Source organism: Sander lucioperca, chromosome 12, assembly GCF_008315115.2.
Source record: "Sander lucioperca isolate FBNREF2018 chromosome 12, SLUC_FBN_1.2, whole genome shotgun sequence".
NCBI lineage: Eukaryota > Metazoa > Chordata > Actinopteri > Perciformes > Percidae > Sander > Sander lucioperca.
In genome coordinates, this window is record NC_050184.1 from 28,059,003 (window position 1) to 28,080,242 (window position 21,240).

The 21,240-nt window shown below is 42.3% G+C and overlaps 1 protein-coding gene across 2 annotated transcripts; it reads right to left on the reverse strand.

Moving 5' to 3' along the window:
- Positions 1–48: 48 nt before the first annotated feature.
- Positions 49–17,918, reverse strand: zmp:0000000926 (ataxin-1-like). 2 transcript variants are annotated; one of them, XM_031316571.2, is made up of 3 exons: positions 17,415–17,918; positions 2,120–3,864; positions 49–1,846 (listed from the first exon to the last, which is right to left on the reverse strand). In XM_031316571.2, the coding sequence occupies exons 2-3, from the start codon at positions 3,704–3,706 to the stop codon at positions 1,382–1,384; spliced, it is 2,052 nt and encodes a 683-aa protein (XP_031172431.1). In that variant the 5' UTR covers positions 3,707–3,864; positions 17,415–17,918; the 3' UTR covers positions 49–1,381. The 2 variants fall into 2 exon arrangements, with proteins under 2 accessions (XP_031172431.1, XP_031172432.1); XM_031316572.2 differs by lacking the exon at positions 17,415–17,918 and adding an exon at positions 6,792–7,412.
- Positions 17,919–21,240: the final 3,322 nt, after the last annotated feature.

Genomic DNA, 21,240 nt, shown 5'->3' on the forward strand with positions numbered 1-21,240 from the left:
ATGTGTATAGTACTTTACAACACGTGGAGAATAAATTCACACCTTTAATTAAATCTATAAAGCTTTTTTCCTTTATTTCTAGCGAACATCATATAACAGATTCACAATTTTTAAAAATATACATTTTTGTAGCTATAACATTTAAAAAGAAAAAATCAACAGGTAAGGTTTTCTGTTTGAAAATAAAATTTAAAAAACAAAAAACAAACACAAAACCTAAAGTGAGAGAGTGTGCTGAATCAGAGGAGATACCCGTATCTGAGTTTAAAATACTATCATCATTTTCCCTGCCTTCAAACAAATACAGTACGTAAAAAATGAGATGGGAACAGAAGCGTACACAGGGGTCGAGGGTATTCACAAAGCATCATGTTCCAACGTGTTATTAGCACCATTACTCTTATGCCATACTGCACTTTTGAATCTTTCCATCATTCAGTTTTTAATGGAAAAACACCATGAGTGTCGAGGCGATGTGGCACAGACCTGTCTGTGTGGGTGGGATTGTCTGTTACGCAGTTTTCATTAGTGTTCTCCCTTTCTCAGAGATAACGTTAAGAACATATTGGAGGATAATGCCTTGACGAACAATCAATTGTTTGAAAGGACTCCCAGTGATGAGAATAAAAAAGGCGAAGAGTTGCTCATACATTCACCTTGCCTGCCCAGGCCGACATGTAGACATCGGCTCAGAAGCAAGACAATTAAAAACAACAAAAATGCATTGCGAAATTGACAGAGAGATTGCATTAAATCTGTTTAGCATATTTACTGAATATAACATCTGTAATGTAATATATATAGTCAACTTTTGTTCATATATATCTGCACTTCTTCAATAGCGTTTACTTTCATAACACTGATTGAAAATCGAAAACCCTGCAGAAAACACTGTCAGTAAGTAGGTGCTTGGGACAACCATTACAAAAACAGAGTGAACACAGACAAGTGCTTGATTGTCTCACTAAATGTCTTCAGTGTGTCTGTAAGGAGTCATCCAGAGATCGTTCAGATGCTGCTCCTTTCAGGATTGTGCTGAGTAAGGTTGAGGGAAAGGAAAGGAAAGGAAAGGAAAGGAAAGGAAAGGAAAGAAAGAAAGAAAAAGAAAGGAAAACAAAGGAATAAAAGGTGGGGCCAGACTAGGTTGGACTAGGTTAATATCTTGGGCAACAATGTGGACACCCGTAAATTGTGTTTTCTATTGTTTTTATTCCTTCCCTGCAACCCTACCTTAAGGTCTCTCCAGTGTTTGTCTTGGTGGGTGCAACAGAGACAAGGAGGGTGTGTATGTGTGTGTGTGTGTGTGTGTGTGTGTGTGTGTGTGTGTGTGTGTGTGTGTGTGTGTGTAATTATGCATGTATATGTATGCATTTCCAAGTTTCTACTGCCACTTCATTAGCTTGGAGCCATGAGGTAAATCCAGGAGGCTTTCAACAGTTCCGGTTGAGGGAAGGGTATCTGGGGCAGACCAACGCCGTTTGCGTAGACGCGGCTGCTCCTGAGCGGGAGGCTCTGCAGCCTGAGCGCGTAAAGGGGCCGGCAGAGTAGGAGGTGGATGGTGAGGAAGAGGGGGGGGAGGAGGGGGAGGTGGCATCTCCTCCCTGTGCGAGCTACTGGGTTCTCCTGCAGCCCTGGAGGAGAGTTGCGTGCGATGGGCCCTGGAGCCAGTACGCGTGTGTGTCCGGTGGGTTTGGGTGGGAGTGGGGGTGAGAGCCAAGCAGACATCCCCCTCCATGAGCTGGCGGCAGGGCAGGCCATACAGCTGTGTGGTTCTCTCAGGGCAGCAAGAAGACCAGCCTCGGTCCTGCACAAAGAACGGATACTCCACCAAGACCTTCAGTAACTCCTACACAAAACAACAACATTGTTACTGTATATACTCAACCAAGAGGTCTCTTATGTCAGTCACTTATCATCACCACAATCTGACTTTGGTGTGCATGAAAAACGTGTTAGTAATTAAACTGATGTTTTTACCTGAAAACATATACAGCCTAAACTGTGACTGATTTGCATTAACACTCATCTTGTCATGCAGTTATTCATTCAATTATTGGATTATGCAGTAAAATATATATCTGCATGTAAACCCAAGCATACATCTAAAGAGAAAGCTGACCTGAGTGTTGCGGTCTGTGAGGTGGACCTGCAGGTGGCTGAAGCCCTGTGCACTGCTGGGGGAAATCAGCAGCACAGTGCAGGTGCTGAGGTGGAACTCTGGGGAGGTATCTGCACTCCTCAGGAAGTCCTCGGTCCGCAGCTCCTCCACCCTCTTCAACCGCCCGCTGGCCAACTCAATCAGAGAACCCTTGGTGAAGTAAGGTAGGAGCGCAGGGGGAGATGAGTGAAGGGCTGGGGCTGAGGTGTGAAGATGAGAAGGAGATAACTCTCTCCCTCTGTGTCTTTCTCTGTCCCGTCGTCTCTCGCGCTCACTGTCTCTTTCTTGGTCTTTGTCACGTTGTAGGTGCTTCTCTTTGTCTTTACCTTGCTCCCTGTCCCTTTGTAGAAGATGTTCTCTGTCTCTCTCGTGGTCTCTGTCCCGGTCTCTTTGTGGCCTGTCATGGCTGTTAGGCAGACCCAGGGGTGAGTTCCTTTGATTGTGCTGTCTGGGTCCTGGCTCCCTGTGCAGGTTGTACAGAGCTGTTCCTGAGGGGCTGTAGAGTGGGTATGTTTGGACCTGAGGGCTGGGGTGGCACACTGATCCTAAGGAGTAGTAGATCTGGGCTTCAGCTGGTGTGACCCCTTGGGGGTCCAAAAGTCCCCCTCTACCTGCCCTGGGGACTGGTCCGAGGGGATGGGGACTGGTGGAGAGTAGGCTGGTCTTAACCATCCCATATGGATGTCTGTCCTGCAGTGAGGAATGTGGCTCAGGGCCCTCCTGAGCTTGAGAGTCTGACAAAAATGGCCCTCCAGAATGGATACGGGATGTTAGATCCTCCTGCTGTCTCCGTCCACCATTGGTATGGGAACTGTGTGCACTGATGTCCAGCCGGGTTCTGCTGCTATCGTTCCCATATTCTCCTGTAAGCAGAGGCCTGGAGGTTGAGGCAGTCCTGCTGCCTGGCCCGTCCAGGCCATTGAGCCTCTTACCCAAATATCTGTGTCTGGCTTCAACAAACCTTGGCTGTTGAGGGTAGACAGAGTGGTGGCTAAACAAATATGATGGGGAGAAGAGAGAGGAGCTGTTGTCCCGCCGGCCACTGTTATTGTAGGACCATATCTCTCTAGAATCGGCTGGGAAGGGAGTCTTGAAGGAGGAAGCGGAGGAGGAGGATGGGGAAGGTGGCAAGGAGAGGGGCCCATCCCCTCTAAGCCACCTGGAGTGGTGGGACAGAGGCGAGGGGAGAGAATCATCTCTCCAAGCGGGAGACCCTGAGCCCATCCTCTCGCTGACCTGCCCTGGGAAAAGGGGGAGAGAGACAGAGGGAGAGTAGCTTAGGTGCCATGGTAGGGGCAGTGCTAGGCCTGGTGCTGGAGCAGGAAGGGGTGGAGGAGTATGTAGTACATGGGGATTTGGGTTAATCAGAGCTCGGTCCCTGTCACTGGCCTCCCTGCCTCCCTCCCCTCCCCCTGCGCTGGACCGACTCCGGAGTGGCACCGGGGGTTTAAACTCGTCCAGAGGATTGTGGTGTTCTGACGATCCTTGCCGAGACTCCCTTTTCTTGGGAGGGAGGCACTCTTTGCCGCGGTCGGGGCTGGGATTCATGGGTGGGCTCCAGCGGCACTGGGGGCCCCCTGTATGTGGGTGTAGGCTAGGTCACATGGGCCTCACGGGAGAACGAGGGGCGCAGACAGAGGGGAAGGCTGCTACACAGCATCCCTGTCAGATCACTGTTGATTCTTTTGTACTGGAGCGCCACTCACCTGGAGAGAGTAGAGATAGGGTAGGCAAAAAGGAGGGAAAGGACAGAGATAGAAGAAAGAGAGATTAAGTATGAACATAGAGAAGGGACAGTCTGTTAGGTCCTGGCATCAGTAGTTAAGACTTAGCTGTCAGTCTGGTCAGACATACATACAAACAATCATTCAGCTGCGACAGATGGCGAGAAATCAGCCAGTGACTCGCTCATATAAACTACTTTCAAAGGGTTTGAAACTCTTAGCTTTCTGATAGCTGTCGCTAATTAGTCATTACCTATGCGCACTGCGGTGGGGCTGAAACTAACCAACTTACTTGTTTCATTCAAACACATTACTCCCACATGTGGACTAAAAATACATTTTGTAGCCAATGAAGTTCAGAGGCAGTGCAGTATGTGTACAGCGCTCACAGCAGGAGAGTTTTCATCTCTGACTCTCAGGGGATGATTGGAATATGTTGATATGTTTTTGTACCACTTTCATGAACCACCCCCACGACACCCCCGGGTGTTCTCTGTATTCTATATGAGCTTACTACTAGAACCCCCCCCACCCCTTCTCTTTCAGACACACACACGGACAGTAACAGACACACAAATACTCCCTCAGGTGGCTGTACTAACTCCCCCAGTGATAGGCAAAGCTGGTTGCCACCCACCAAAAGCTGACAGAAACACTGTTGATATTACCACCAGTTGTTGTGGATACAGGATATGTGTCTTTGCATATTAATTATGTGTCACAGCAGGGGTGTGGGGAAATGTGTGTAATTGTCTGTGTGTGTGTGTGTGTGTGTGTGTGTGTGTGTGTGCATGCATGTGTGCCATGTTTGTGTGCATGTGTAATTTTTTTCTTTCTTTCTGGGAGAAATGTGTGAATGTGTTTATTTGTTTAGGTCTTTGTGTGCGTGTGTGTTTGTGTTTGAGTCCTCAAATGTGACAGAGATTTTGCAGTCTTGTTTCATTCAGTGAGAAGTGCGGGGGAGCTCTACAAATTCTCCTCCAAACGTTTTAAATGAGCTCTTTTGAAGTGATGGTTGCCGCTCTGCCAGCCCAGCTGATCTCTCCTCCTCCTCCACCACCACCGCCACCACCACCATCGCTGCTCCCACCGCCGCCACAACATCACTGCACCATGCTGCCACTCAGCCCCGCACTCACCCGCAAGTCTATCTCAACAGCCTACCAACTCCCTGCCGTCTCCCCATCCACCACACTGTCACCATGGCAACTGTGTCCACACACACACACACACACACACACACACACACACACACACACACACACACACACACACACACATCCACTCGGTTAGATGGGGATACTCCATGGAGAGGCGGGTAAACTGTTGCTCATCAAGTGACTTGGTCCAAAAAAAGAATAAGTGTTAGAGAAGAGCAAGCTGTGTGTGCAGCTGAGTGAAAAAACTGAAAATTGTGTGGTGAAAGGAGGGGGATTTATTGTCTCAGACACTGACAGGACGGGTGTGATGGAGTAGAATGTGGGAAATGGTTATGATGGACTATGGACTGATGTAAAATCTTGTCCAAGTCCAATTTATGTGACATATTTTCAGTTCAGCTGAAAGACAACATGGCTTTGTGTGGGCTATAAACGCACATTGACCTCTGGGGTTCATAAAAATGACTATTCTTCAGATGAAATGCCTTCAGACTGCAGCAACATTTGGAAATGATTCCTGACATAATCCATACACATGTTCATGTATATTATATATCATTGGTTTTCCTAGAATAATCAGTTTTTCATCAAATTAATTATGATGATCTTATCAATCAATTTATTAAATGCGACAAGCAGTTAATATCAGAAGAGTAACATACCATTAACACGCGCACAGTTACGCAATGTATTGATTAAATAAAAAATAAAAAAAACGACAAATACATTTTTCAATTATTACAACTTTTGCCAATTAAAAAAAAGAAAAGAAGCAACAACATTAAAACAAATTCCACAGGAAAAGCTATCTCAAAACACATTAATAAGGTACACACAGTATTCCAAAGGTCTGAATTTGTCTAACTTATCACTTTTTTTTTTTTTTTTACCTCAGAACTCTACTTTCGCTGCACAATAACTTGGAATTACAATAATTCTAGAATCCAGATTTCTTACATTAAAAAAATATGGTTTCAATATTTCTCCTCAAATGACTCTGACACCCAGTCATTTTGACAGCCCTTATGAAAAAGGTTGTCAAAATAGACCCAATATAAACTTGCCAAAAAAAGTACAAGAAAACAAAACACAATTGTGCATGTGGAGGAGTTTGCAGAGAAATGTATTCTAACAGAATACTCCTACACTGTGCAGACATTGCACACAGAGCTGGAGTTTAGCTGGAGCTACTGTGCTCGTTGCATTTAAATATATAAAAACTGACAGATCACAGACATAATTATATAACACATTCCTTCCAATGAAATACTACCTCAAGACTTTTTGCTTGCTATGTAAGCACATTACATACTTGCAAGTTATTTTCATTTTCTTTTTGCTTAAAAAAATTAAAAACAGTTTGAGACAGTTAGTTGTTATGGTTTTATATTAAAATGTAAAATGCTTACATTCTTCAACTTGCTCTCAAGTAATTGTCAAATTTGACATATGTATTTGCACTGCTCCACCTCATCCCGCCTTTTCTCTACATGCATTTCTCAGGGAACTGTCTAATGCTCCTCTATACTCTGCAAACCTAAAAAAAAAACAGAACTGCAAAATATTAATCTCTAGCTTTGTCTATATTGCTAATATCAAATAAAACACCAATTGATAGTCCAGTAGTGCTAATTGCAATAGACAAGTGGTAAACAACAGCTCTTTGAATCCAAAAGACCAGTGAGAGAATGTGGGAGCAGGCAGACAGGTTGGATGGAGTTGGTAGTTGTGATGTGATGCGAGACTGACCTTAGTGCAGGCTGAGCCGACGTCCCAGTCTTGACAGTCATTCATATTCCAGTCCTCCCAGAGGGTCAACCCACTCCTGAGCTCCTCACTGCTACACTGCTCCTCCACAGCACTGCCACCAGTTACAACACCCGCAGATATCAGCAGCCCCCAGCTACACACTGCCTCTGATCTCTGTGCGCATGAAATAAACACCAGCGAGCCCACCAAACTGTGGGAGAGAACTGAGAGCCTGCTATCCGTCTCAGTATCTGTTGTGTATGTGACTGTGTGTGTGTCAAGAGTGTGTGTGTGCTTATGTGTGCAAAGGGCTGAGGAAATGAGTAATATCTAGCAGTGAGAAACATGTCTGCTATGCAGAGCCACACAGGCAGACCAGTTGCTGGTGCCGCCCACTTGCTTTAATCACTGTGAAGGATACAAACATGCATACACACACATATCTGCGCACACAAAAGTACACACACAAACAGTCAAGGATGCAGCACATACAGATTATATACTGGGTGGGATAAATTGACTGTGATTGTCTGTAGGCTTGCTTTCCACTTAAGTTTAACTGGTTAAATGTATCTTTTAACAAAAAAAGTTATGAATGGATCAATTAATTAATTAATATATATTTCTGAAGAAATGTTGGCACATAAAAAAGAGGAAAGGATGAAGAGGAGGCAGAGAGACAGTTGATGAGAGACAGGGAGGGACGTGGTAGGAGGCTCATCCCACACACACTCTCAGACTTTAGGCTTTTGCGTATGTCTCTGACTCAAAACTAAAGCTCACATTCATCAAGCACACACACACACACACACACACACACACACACACACACACACACACACACACACACACACACACACACACACACACACACAATATACTTGTTCTTTTTGTTTAACTGTAGTTTTCGTCTGAATTTGTGTCCTTTGTTCTCATCAAAGCACTTTCTGACGAACCTGTTGTTAAAAGAACTTTTATGAATACATTTGATTTGACTTCATATGCGTGCACACACACACAAACACACACACACACACACGCACGCACACACACACACACACACACACACACACACACACACACACACACACACACACACACACACACACACACACACACACACACACACACAAACAGGCTCACACGCTAGGAGCACTACAGGAGAGCTCTGAATGATTTGCCTCAGTGATTCAGTCAGTGCAAGTGAAGTGTGTTGGTATGGCTGGTATGGCTTTATTAGGACTGAATTGGTGAAAGCAGTGTGCAAGAAATCAGAAACCTGTCAGTATAGAAATCTTTTACAAAATAATAAACAGGCACAAGGTTGAAAATGCAACGTGATGCAAATAACCCCGTTGGCTTCTCGTCAAAGAAACAGGGCCAAACCTCAGTTCAAACAAGCTTATGTTAATTACCAGTGCAGAAATGCAATAAAGGAATGAAAATGTAAATTGGAGCACACGGGGAAAAGGATTTAATGAAGCAATCAAATCATTATTGGTGGTGAGTTGTAAAAAGCAATCTTTATGTTCTTTATTTCACTTAGCAATTCAGGCAACTCAACCTTTCAAACAAAGAGCAAAATGCAGATTCTTATCCAGCAATATTTTAGAAATAAAGGTTAACCTTGTCTAAGTTCTCAACCTCAATGGAGTGGAAAGCTAATCTAATGTGGATGTGTGTGCAGACACATCAGCTAGCAGGCCACACTGAAACATTCTTACAATGAGGTGACAATTGCCAAAAAAGTCACCTCTGACATTTAGGAGATTACTTTGACTTTTCAAAGTGAATGCTGTTTGAAACTGATGTGCACTGAGGTTGTGTGGGCACAAGCGCTGTCTGCTCTAGCATTTCTGTATTTGCTTGGGTTCATTTCAAGTATCATAATTAATAGAGTAAAGATAAAGATTCCTTTTTTTAAATTTAGGAGAATATTGGAGTAAGATTAAACAACATTGTGAGATTTAGGGCCACACTGTAATGTCAAATGGAAATGTAATCAATATTCAGTCTTGTTAAAGGAAAGTAACAACACTATCTTATTTTGACTTTAAATAAACAAAATCATAAAGATGACATGAAAAAAAGAAAAAAAAAACATCTGATCATAATTGCATTAATTAATATTCAATAAAACAGGATCAATAGGCCAGAGAATCACAGGATTCTTATATATAAAAGCTGGATTACAAACAGAAAACTGTTAATTTTAGTGTAATTAGTATTTCTAAATATTTAAAAACCTTAATTAATTTGAATATACAGTTGGCAGCATTAAGTTGCCACTATTAATTTGTCTATGAGTATATTACACGTACTGCCCTTCTTTGTATTGTACTTATTTTTATTTATTTTTATTTGTCCCTTTCTCTTTTCTCTTCTTTTTTCTTTCTTAATTTGCTTTCTATCTTTCTTACATTCTTTTTTTATTAATGTAATATTATGATGTGTTGACCTGCCAAGGACTACAGATGAATATTAGCTTTTTTGCTAACTCTGGCACATTTACATTTTGAGTGTGAACAAAACATGTCAATTAATCTGCACTGTCCCTTTTAAATAAATAAATAAATAAACCCATTGCTCACACAGTAAGGTGTCTGAGTTGACTTATCTACTACTAAATTTGTAACCAATATGAATAAAACTCAAAACATAAAAAGGAAATAAATAGGAACAAAATCTAGTGAAGCAAATCAAATAATTAATTCTATTGATACCCCTGCCCTGTGAACAGCATTTAGTACTAATAAAAATAATTCTACGTAAATCATATTACTAGTGTTTGATATAAATTTAGACGTTCAGTCATAGTGAAAGACGAGGAAATAGAGCAAGGACGGGGATCATCAAAGAGTGTTTACTACAATATCGCGATACAGAAATGACTGTTGTTCTCTACTTATGCATGCATACTTTGATATTTAGCATATTGAACACGCACACACACAGAGCAGGCAAACATCAACACGAGAAAACTCACAGTGTAGTCACACTGCGCTGTCAATCATTTATGGCACCACTGAAACATTTGGCGCACTCTTTCTCTATCTCAAGCTTGCTGTTCCTGTCTGTCTCTCTCTGGCTTTGCACTATTTAATCTGTCCATCACAGACGCACACACACACACACACACACACACACACGCACACACACACACACACACGCACGCACACACACACACACACACACACACACACACACACACACACACACACACACACACACACACACACACACACACACACACACACGCACGCACGCACACACAGGGTCAGGCCTAGACAAGAAAAGTCAGATGAGTCACACTACACCCAACAAATTGTAGTTGTGGAAGATTCGCTCCCTCTCCTCAGCAGGTTCTTTTGAACATGGAACATGTTTTACAGTCTTAGCTTCTGGTCTTTTTGGCATTTTATTTTTTCTTCCTCATGCGTAGCCTCGTATGGGGTGTCTGATCATGTTTCAGGCTGAGTGGGGGATCTATGATGGAAGTCTGAGGCAGCAGAAATTTGTTGCTGAATGTAACAGATCTGAACAGAGGGGAAAGTAGAGGAGAGTGGAGGGGAAGGGGGGTCTAGAGGACACAGCAGATAGATAGATAGATAGACAGACAGACAGACAGACAGACAGACAGATAGACAGATAGACAGATAGACCGATAGATAGATAGATAGATAGATAGATAGATAGATAGATAGATAGATAGATAGATAGATAGATAGATAAATGGATGGATGGATGGATGGATAGATAGATAGATAGATAGATATATAGATAGAAAATTGAGAATCGTATGTATTGATATTTTTTGCGACGTTTTTAAAATTGATTCTTTTCCCTAGAATTTTTTTTTAACCAATTATTCACCATAATATTTTCTGTTTATACAGTACTGCTGACAGCGACAACATCATATCCGTTTCCAGCAAAACAGACCGAAAGCAGAAACAAATTTAGAAATTACAGTAAATAAATGTCAGACTGACTGACTGACATGTGATGTGCATTATTTTTAGAAAACAATTAGTTTTTAGAAATGTCTCATGATGTATTGTTTCGAGAAGTGTATTATTAAACTTTTGTTTTTGTTAAATACAAATCGAATCGACACCCATGTATCGTGAAAGAATCAAATCGGGACAATAGATAGATAGATAGATACTATAGATAGATATACTATAGATAGATAGATAGATAGATAGATACTATAGATAGATATACTATAGATAGATAGATAGATAGATAGATAGATAGATAGATACTATAGATAGATAGATAGATATACTATAGATAAATAGATAGATAGATAGATAGATAGATAGATACTATAGATAGTTAGATAGATAGATAGATAGATAGATAGATAGATACTATAGATAGATAGATAGATATACTATAGATAAATAGATAGATAGATAGATAGATACTATAGATAGATAGATAGATAGATAGATAGATAGATATACTATATATAGATAGATAGATAGATAGATATACTATAGATAGATAGATAGATAGATAGATAGATAGATAGATAGATAGATAGATAGATGGCGAGAGGTGGTGAGGTGGTGAGGGGAGGAGGCGAGTACTACTAGCCGTGTGTGGTGGCTTACTCCACAATAAGCTGGGCTAAGCTGATAAAAGGACAGGGTGATACGGGCAATAGCTTATTGGGCAAAAGGCCAGGTCAGCCTTCAGGGCCCTGACCCATTCATCAACAAGATGAGCCAGCAGCCCTGCACTCAAAGACTCATTCTAAGATTCAATTTTTGTGAAAATGTGCTCACTCATGAAAGACTTGCACACTTCCCTAAACACAAATTGATGAAAATATCTGTTTTTTGATGAAGAATAAGATCATCAGTGTGTGCCATCAGTGCAGTAAAAACAAACAGAATATACCGCCTTCTGAAAAGCAGAGTTGTAAACAGAGTATGCTAAACACTGCAAGAAAAGAGCTGATTGGATGAGAGTAGACCAGCATGAGTGATGCAGACTAGAGGGTGACGCCCATAATGTATTGCTGGCTTAATCCCTGTGAATCCCAACTGGTACGGCCTAAGGAAGGCTTAGTATAGTTCTGGGAGGAAATCCCCCTGTGTAGTGGTACAGGCCATTAGCCCCTAGGGTATAAATAGGGCAGCTACGGCTCCTTAAGCTGGCTTTCACGCAATATCAGTTAAAAATATGACTTGACTAATTACATGCAGTTTAGCCAGTCAGCAGAAGCAAAAAATCCTCCACCATGTTCTCCTCTTCCTCTGACCATGGCAGACTCCTGCAGTGTTCGTCTGTCTCTCTGGTTCTGTGAATACAATCACACACTTACACTGCACATGCCGGTGTGCATGCATGGGTCAGCAGGGAACAAGTGGAACAGTTAACAGGTATTCTGCAAACCTTGTGGCTGACATTTTCTAACGCGGGTGTTATATTGTTGTCATTCATTGACATTTAAATGTCTACTGATGAGAGTTTCATTTAGTTTCATTTGCACTTTTCCACTGTCTCAATCTGATAGTATGCCTCTTATGCGGCATCTGCACCAACTACATTTTCAACCACAAAGAGATGTCTTTGGTGTCAATTTGTTGGCATCACATGCATCACAAAGTATAAAAAAACATGAAACAACCATTACTATTGGTTAGGTGACAGTGCTTCTTATGCAACTGGAGTGATGTCACACAGTGCTGATGCACAGTCATGCTTTTGCATTTCCATTCTTGCAGCTCACTTGTTTTTTCTAAATTATTTTTCCAAACTTTTTACATGCTCAGCTTCACTGGCTCACGGATAGCAGTCTCTCTCACTAGTTTGCCACATGATTAGTCCACCTTAGAGCCCTTGATGCGAGTAGTACTCTCATGCTATGAGATCAGTAGCTTACAAGGAGGGGGGTCAAGGAAAGAGGAGAGGGGAAAGAGAGAGACAAAGGAAGAAACTCAGAGAGTGAAAAAAATCTAATGGTTTAGAAACAGCTTGACAGAGAAATGACAAGAGTGTGTGTGAAAGATGAGGGGGGTTACTTTTTATTCCAAAGATTTGTTTTTTTTGGCACTTTCCCCTGGCGACTGACAGTCAAACTGTGTTTTTTGTTGGTTCTCTAGTTTAGCAGCAAAATGTCAGCAAGCTGTAAGCAAACATCATGATGACTACTCCACTGAGAGAGCATGGCCAGGTCTCCTGTTAGAAGCACAAGTGCCATTCATTTTTAGAATGCCTGTCTAGACTGGCTTCATAGATACTGTCTGGATTACCGTTATCACTGCCGGTATTCAAGGCAACATTGCTATACACTGCCATTATTGCTCTTGCTCTACAACCCCTCCCACACCAAATCTGCTGCCCAGCCACACACGGCCCCAGCCATTTACTCAACACATGGCTTATGCTGTTTGTTACAGAGGGTGCTGCAAATGATATTGAAATAGGATTGAGTGGGCTTACAGTAATGCTTGTTTTCAAAATGAGAGTCCCACTTGAGAGAGAACCTTTATCACGCAGCTCTTTGACAATCTCTGCTAATAATTAAAAAAAAAAAAAAAAAAGCCAAATTAAATTAGAGAAAGATGTTTTGCTGAGTGATTTTAATGCTGCAAAGGATAAAAAAAGAAATGAATAGGGAAGCAAGGATAGGGAAAGTAATACACAACTTCAGGACAGGCTCACTATTGATGCTATAGGCCACAGGATGTCTCAGATGTTACACTTTCTGTACAGTGATACCAAAACCGATACTTTGCAATATATTATACTTGTGCACGTCTGTCTGTACGAGGGAGCAGATTTTTCTGATCTACTGGGCTTCCAGCAGGCAGAGAGGCAGGCCTGGCTGAAAAACTGTGGGTGTTAAGTGGTAGGAGGCAGGGTTGAAAGGTTGTTGACCCCTATTGTAGATGAAGTGTGGAGGAGGAGGAGAACATACTGCTTGATCATACACAAGGGTTAGCGAGTCAGGGCCAAAGAAAACGATCGACAAAGAGCGAAAAAAAGACTCCGGTAACTGACAGATTGCGTACGCATGTTTGCAATTGCACACACACGCACAATCCCACACCGTATGTGGCTCTGAATGTAAATGCATCCTATGATATACCACTTCCCTCTTGTGGGACACCCTCCCCGACAGGTGTGTCTGTCACCTTAAAGTAGTCTGGCATGGTGTCAACTGTATTCAAACACCTGCCTCTGTTTTGGATTATTCATCACACTCCTGGCTCCTCTGCTGAGCTCCCAGGCCAATTTTCATACCCTTCAACTGTGAGAGTGCTGATCTGGGAACAGTGAGCATGGAGGTCCCCTTGACTGATTCAAAAGTGCCCTAAACACAGAACTACTTCATGATTAGCATGTACCTTAGGAGAGATTTGTGCAATACCACTAAGTTGCTATACTGTTTTCTAAATGATTTGAAGTAAGGCAAGTTCATTTTGGATGTAGTGCCCTTTATGCCTGTGCTGACATATTGCAGATATACACACATTGCTTGATTAGTCAGTTCCCTTTAGAATGATTAAAAAAATTATGTGAGCTGCACTTTTCATATACGTTGATTAAATACGATACAATACGAGCTTATGTTGCAGCACAGTTTTTAGAAATGTAGCTGAACAGCAAGAAGGACAGGGGTTTGATTCCCTTTCCATTCTGTGAGAGGATGACATGCAAGACATGCGTGTGTTCCCTGGTATCTGAGCCTGAGGAACAGGGTGGTAAAGAAAATGAAAACACAAATAAGGTTATGTGGGGTTATGTAGCCTCAAATACCTGCTAAACTGCTGTGCCCACAAACAGTTTCAATGGGTGAAAGGGGAGTTTTGGCAGAGCAAACACATATACAGTCCTACAAATCACACACACATGCACAAATTCATAAAATCATGCAAATGTGTAGTCTCTGCCTGAATGTACACTTCCCTCTCTAAGTTTTCCCTCTTTGTCTCTTTCACTTTCGGTCCCCCCAACCCACCCACTCTCTGTCTTTCCCTTTCACTCAACTGGCTGGCTGTTTGAGAGCACACACTCAACGTGGGTGAGAGTGCTAGAGTAGAGTATATGACTGTCAACACAAGGTGCACGGTGTGTGTGTGTGTGTGTGTGTGTGTGTGTGTGTGTGTGTGTGTGTGTGTGTGTTTGTGTGTGTGTGTGTGTGTGTGTGTGTGTGTGTGTGTGTGTGTGTGTGTGTGTGTGTGTGTGTGTGTGTGTGTGTGTGTGTGTGTGTCTGCCTGTCTGTGTGGTGCTGTAGGTGGAAAGGCACAGCAGGGCGTGAAGGAGCACTGTGATAATGACAGGCATGCATTATATAACATGCAGATTGCATAAGGAGAAGATTATTTTAGGTCCGTATATTGAGTATGTATAAGTAGTTTTTTTTACGTGGGTGTACAGCACAATGCACATATCTAAGTGCGAGGATGTGTGTTTGTGTAAAAATGTTCTAAAATGTGCCCATTTCTGTGTTTTCTTTCGAGGAGTGTGTGGGTGTAAGTAAACTAAGTGTATTATGTGTTTGTAAGAAGGGGGCATGAATGTTTTCAGATTTCTTTCATAGCTATCTGCATATCAAAACAAGTATGTGGGAATGTTGGCACATTTCTGTACAGTGTGTATAAGGGTGTCTTTATTGCAAGCTCCCACTCATTATCACTTTTAGACTTCAGAGAGATCAACTTGAAAGGGGCTGAATCTCCTTGTCGGGCGCGAATCTCGTAACTTAGTTTTGATGATTTTCGTGTTTGAGCTTGCGTTGAAAAAACACATGCCCCTCTATGGGCTAAACAACGGGCTTTTACGAATCTCACTCAGCCAATAAAGCACAGGGTTATGGTCCTATAGGATGTGTTGTGTGGAGTCATAGAAGTAAAGCAGAGCAAATAGTCTCTGTGTGCCACTGCCTCCTCTGTGCGCGTCGCTCCATGCATGAGTGTGCCCCTGTAAAAATAGACCTCTTAAAGGGCCAGCAGCCACTCAACCTTCTTCCACAAGAGGCCTGTTCTGCTCTTCAGGGTGACAGTACTCTAAGAAACATGTGATGGAAGAACATGCTTTATTTCTCATTCAGCCCACAGAGACCAGTTGTATTTTTGTTTCCCACGAGACATATAAACATTCCTACATTCAGTTTCTCTTCATCATCTTTACATCCTTTATGAGGACACTTCTCTGGTACACAGCTAGAGTCATAAAACACATCTACCGGTTCATATTAGTAAGTCACATATTAAACACAGAAGATCTGGGTTTTGAAGCCACCTGACTACAGCTAGAGCCCCACCTTGGCACAAACTCTCACTGATACACCACAGAGTCCTTGCTTGATAATGACGACTCCAACACCAGAAACGACGAGCAAAAATTGCTCCTTTGCTTATGAGGCACACTTTGTAATTGTGCACTCAAAAAGAACATTTCTTAAAGCAATCTCTCAGTGACACAAGACTTCCTGTACACTCTAGCAGATCATCCTTGTAATTGAAATAAGTGAATTAAGTCAGCAGTGACAAATGTTGTACGTCTCACTTGAAAGACATCTATAGCTGAGAACTGTTTGAACCTGTGAAATGTTCATATATGCAGCATATGGGGTATCACAGATATGCAGCAGAAGGACAGCGAGTGCTGTAGCAGAAATAGACATACAGAAATCATAATCGTGCACACTGGCGTAGTATTTCTCCATCAAGATTGGCGAGAAAGGAGGAGGGCTTTAAGTGGAGTCAGTAACAGAACCACAAACATAGCTTTGTATTCCCAATGAGGGATGCAGATACAGAAACATTTAGTCATTTAGACCAATTGGTGTTGTAAAGTTGTATATTAAAAATGAAAGGTCACATTGGAAGTTATTTCAGTGCATGTTTTCTAATGTTAGATTACAGATGCCTGATGCACCCCTGCACATCATATCTTTCCCAGATTTGCCCTCAACATCTGTACCTGCTATTTTCTCTCTCCTCCCCCTCCCTCATTCCATCTCTTTCCAAATTTTCCCAGGCTCAATTAACCCCACCCTCACCAATTTCATATTCGTCCCTCCCAGTTTAAGCGGGCTCCTCCAGGGCCCCTGGCTATCTCTGGACCAGGGCTATTTAAGCCCACTGCTCTAATTCTGAAAGTCCTGATCTGCCGTCATGATGAGTGATGAACCTCCACCTCTCTCACTCTCTCTCTCTCTCTCTCTCTCTCTCTCTCTCTCACTGTCTGTGTGTCTGTATCTGTCTTTCACATACATCTTGTCTTTGGATCCGTCACACTCTCCCTCTTGTTCACACTCTCTCTGTTAAGCCCTTTCACTCACACAAACACCCCCACACACAGGTGCTGATCTACATGATACGTTCATTCATTCACACGCACACGCACACACACACACACACACACACACACACACACACACACACACACACACACTTCCCTATAATTAACCCAGCTCATTCTCAGGATGACATGTACCTACAGAAACTCTTGAACCTGTTACCTCAGAGCAGCATTCAAACACACACAGCACGGCGTGTGTATCCCTTCATTCAAAGTTCCTTACACACCTGCGCTCCCTCTCTCCTACACACATGTACACACATACTAAGAAGAGGAAGCGGTGTGGTCACATACCTCGCCGGGTGCCTTTGCGTAGCAGATAGCAGAGAGTTTACTCATTGGATCGGGCAGCAGCAGGCACGTAGGAATATCCAGTTTTGAGACTGCGAGTCTCTACCTCCTTTCTACTGCTCAGCCTCCCCTCCCTTCATCCTATTCCTGCCTCTCCTCCTTCTCACTCTCTAAACGCCTCTTTGCTCTCTCTCTCCCTCTATCTCCCTGTGAGTGTGCTCTCTTTCTCTCTCCCCAGCTTGCTTGATCTCTCCCTCCTCTCTCTCCTTTGCTCTAACTGACACACACCTTCTATCTCACCCTTACAACTTCAATCTACACTCATCCCTCTGAGTAAGTCTCTCTGACACACAGTGACACTTGATAACTTTTTCTTTCCCCTACCTAATATGCTCTCTCTCTCTCTCTCTCTCTCTCTCTCTCTCTCTCTCTCTCTCCCTCTCTGGGAGTGTATAATTAGACAGAGCTCAGTGGTAATACAGTCAGGCTCATTGTGGGTGCCTTAGCATTGCTGCTCATGTCTGGCTGATAGCCCAGCAGCTTCACTCATTAACCTCCCTTGAGTTGCAGAAAGGACCAGCCCACGACTCATGCTATTTGCTGCAACACCTCAGCCTCTTAGCCCTTCAGCCAATCGCAGCCCACAGGGATGATGGGAAAGGTGTGCTTGCCAGGCACACAGTACAGTAGGTGAGAGTGACATAATCACTTAGTATTGACATGTTACAGCAGGTGAAGTGTAATACCTGCTGGTCAAATCTGACACATTTTTTTTTCATCACAGTCATAAGGAGTCCATTCTTTTTTTAGCTTAATCATTTGGTCATGAAATGCTTGCAGTGGCATCATGTGCTTTTTTTTCAAGCTGAAACCACAAAAGACTACTCACACATCTTATTGTGAAACCACTGTGAGGTATGGGAATGTTCTGTGTGCATGTAGCAATCAGTCATATGCTCTTTTTACTGTACTGCACGCCCCAGTTCCCAACACACATGACCTGACATAAACCCTCGAGGGAGGCTTAAATAATTGTCATTACATTTTGAACAACTGGTTTTCTATTAGATTCATTATTAAATTGTTTATTAGAGTTAAATCATATCCAAACTTGCATGAACTAACCTGCACTCACATCTCAATTTTCTAACTCGCTGACAAATATTTACTTTGACGCCTTAAAAAACAACTGGGCGATTACAACATACTTTTCCCTTTGTCATCATGGGCAAAACGTTTGACTCAGGTCCAGAGTTGGAAGTGTCAGGACAGGCCACATGAGCAGCTTACAGGGGTGGGATCTCTTTACACTACAATGTCAAAGTGTGTTGGAATCCGTGACCTACAGTTTTCATCATTTTATCACCCTTTTTTTCATGGCAAATGTAACCTGGGAATCCTGGGTATAAATACTTGATCATAAGTATGTAAAACATTGCTTCTTAGAGGCACATGAAGCAGCTGCCAAGAAACTCATACATATAACAATTTTTCTTTTAGTTTTTTATGTTTTTCTTCTTACAAATAATAAATTAAGTTTTGGGTACATTACATGCTGTTGACCATAAATCAATATCACCAATTGTGGATACGGAAGCCTGAAACCAAAACTGATGTCTTATGTAAGGGTTATGCCACTTATCCCTGAAAAAATAACAACCCAACAAGTACAAAACAAATCAGTAAAAATGCTCACACTCTGTTTAAACACTAATATAATATAGTGCGTTGAGTACAACAGCTACAGTGTAAATAATGAAAAGTTCAGCAACATGGTTTAAATTTTCTCATATTTGTATTACTTTATTTCATTTTTTTGTGCTTTGACAGGCATCATCAGGCTCAGTTGGGTAACGCTAAAAATAAAGATAAGATAAGCCATTTCATGCAAACAAAAGTGTCACAGCTTCATGAGTGCCTTATGATAACCTTCATAGATCATATTCTCTTTTAATCAGCCTGGTAATAGTCAGAGCTATTATAAGCTTACGTCTTAAGACTTTGAGTCATCTCAAATACATGCTTTCAATGTCTATACTGTAGATACTTTTCCATGCTTAAAGAGATGAATTTTTGTCCTGTCAGACGAACATTTTCACTAAACATAAAAATGTTTTATTGTCTTAAAGGTGCAATATGTAATACTGACAGCTAGTGTTTAAAATAGTAACTGCAGTACAAATTCAAAATACTGGAGAGTCGGGGCCCCTCCTACTCAGACTCGAAGTTCACGGAGGTTGCCTGGCTGAAACCACAGCATCCACAACAATGTTGCTAGACGCTTGTCTCACATAGGACATTACTTCACAGCACAGCGGAGTAGCTAATGTTAGATGCTGGCTATACTGAGTCATAAAAGCCTGTCCTCACGCAGAGCTCTGTACCCAACTGATAGACACACTTTTTCGGCGTAGAATTACGGTAGGAACCGTTAAAAACACAACAACCTCGCTGTCCTCTCCAACCGAAGGACAGACACTTCCTAGGCTTAGAATTACGATAAGAACCGCTAAAAACACAACAACCTCGCCGTCCTCTCCACCCAACGGACAGACACACTTCCTCGGCTTAGAATTAGCTACGGTGGGAACCGCTAAAAATAACACTACCTTGCCGTCCTCTCCACCTGACTGAACACACTTTATTTGCTTAGAATTAAGGCAACGATCGCTAAACGCACTGCAAACTCACGGTCCTCCTAATTAACAGCCCCCCTCTCTTGACTTAAAATAACTCACCGTGGTCGGCTATGGCCACTGAACAGGCTACACATTGTAAACAGCCGTGGCCCGCTTGCCTGGTCCTCCGGTAACGTTAGCAGTTAGCAGGGTTAGCATGGCGGCGTTAGCCAGGACCAGTCGGGATACCTTTACTGGCTGTGTCTCAATTGTTTTTGCAAGTAACCAACTTGGGTACTCTAGCTATATAATTCAATGTGAGTACACAAATGTTGAAATAAAATAAAATGCCTATCCCTTGTAGCCGTGATAAATTAGCCTAAAGCTAATGCTTACCTGTTCAGGAGAAAATTAGCCAACTCGGCGTCCTATTGGGCTCTTAGCTGTCTCCATCTTTCAAATACATCTCCAATATTTACCTGGGGTTTGTTACGTCTCTGGTCTCCGTTGATCCTGTTCGTTTGTTTGCTGCTTTCATGGCTGTACAAACGTTACAGTTGTAGCGCGCTGGGTTTGCATTTTTACAGGTTTATCTGGCAAAAACAAAACAAAACACAAACAAAAATTCCGTCACAGAACAGAAATTTCAAAAGGAAAACATACTGGCATTAGCATTGTTGTCAGAAAAGATAGTATTTCAACTTAGCATGTTTCCTTAAAGGTCCAATATGTAATATATTTACTGTAATTAATCCAAAAATTACCCCAATGCGTCATCAGATATTAAGGAAACATGCTAAATTGAAATTCTATCTTTTCTGACAACAATGCTAATGCCAGTATTTTCTCCTTTTGAAATTTCCGTTCCGTGACGGAATTTCTGTTTGTGTTTTGGCCTGTGTGTTGCTTTCAACTGCCCAGTTTGATAGCCAGACTGGGTTGCCAGATATACCTGTAAACACGCAAACCCAGCGTGCTACAGCTGTAACCTTAGTACAGCAGTACAGCCATGGAAACAACAAACAAACTAACAGGACACAAAAAAACAGCATGTTTCTAACAGTTGCGTGACCAGAGACGTAACAAACCCAGGGTAAATATTGGAGATGTATTTGAAAGATGGAGACAGCTTAGAGCCCAAAAGGACGCCGGGTTGGCTAATTTCCCCCTGAACAGGTAAGCATTAGCTTCAGGCTAATTTATCACGGCTA

Coding starts and splice junctions, on each gene's coding strand:
- zmp:0000000926 (XM_031316571.2), bottom strand. CDS start 3,706: ATGAATCCCAGCCCCGACCGCGGCAAAGAGTGCCTCCCTCCCAAGAAA. Junction 1,847..2,119: donor TCACAGACCGCAACACTCAG/GTCAGCTTTCTC, acceptor TGTTTTGTGTAG/GAGTTACTGAAGGTCTTGGT.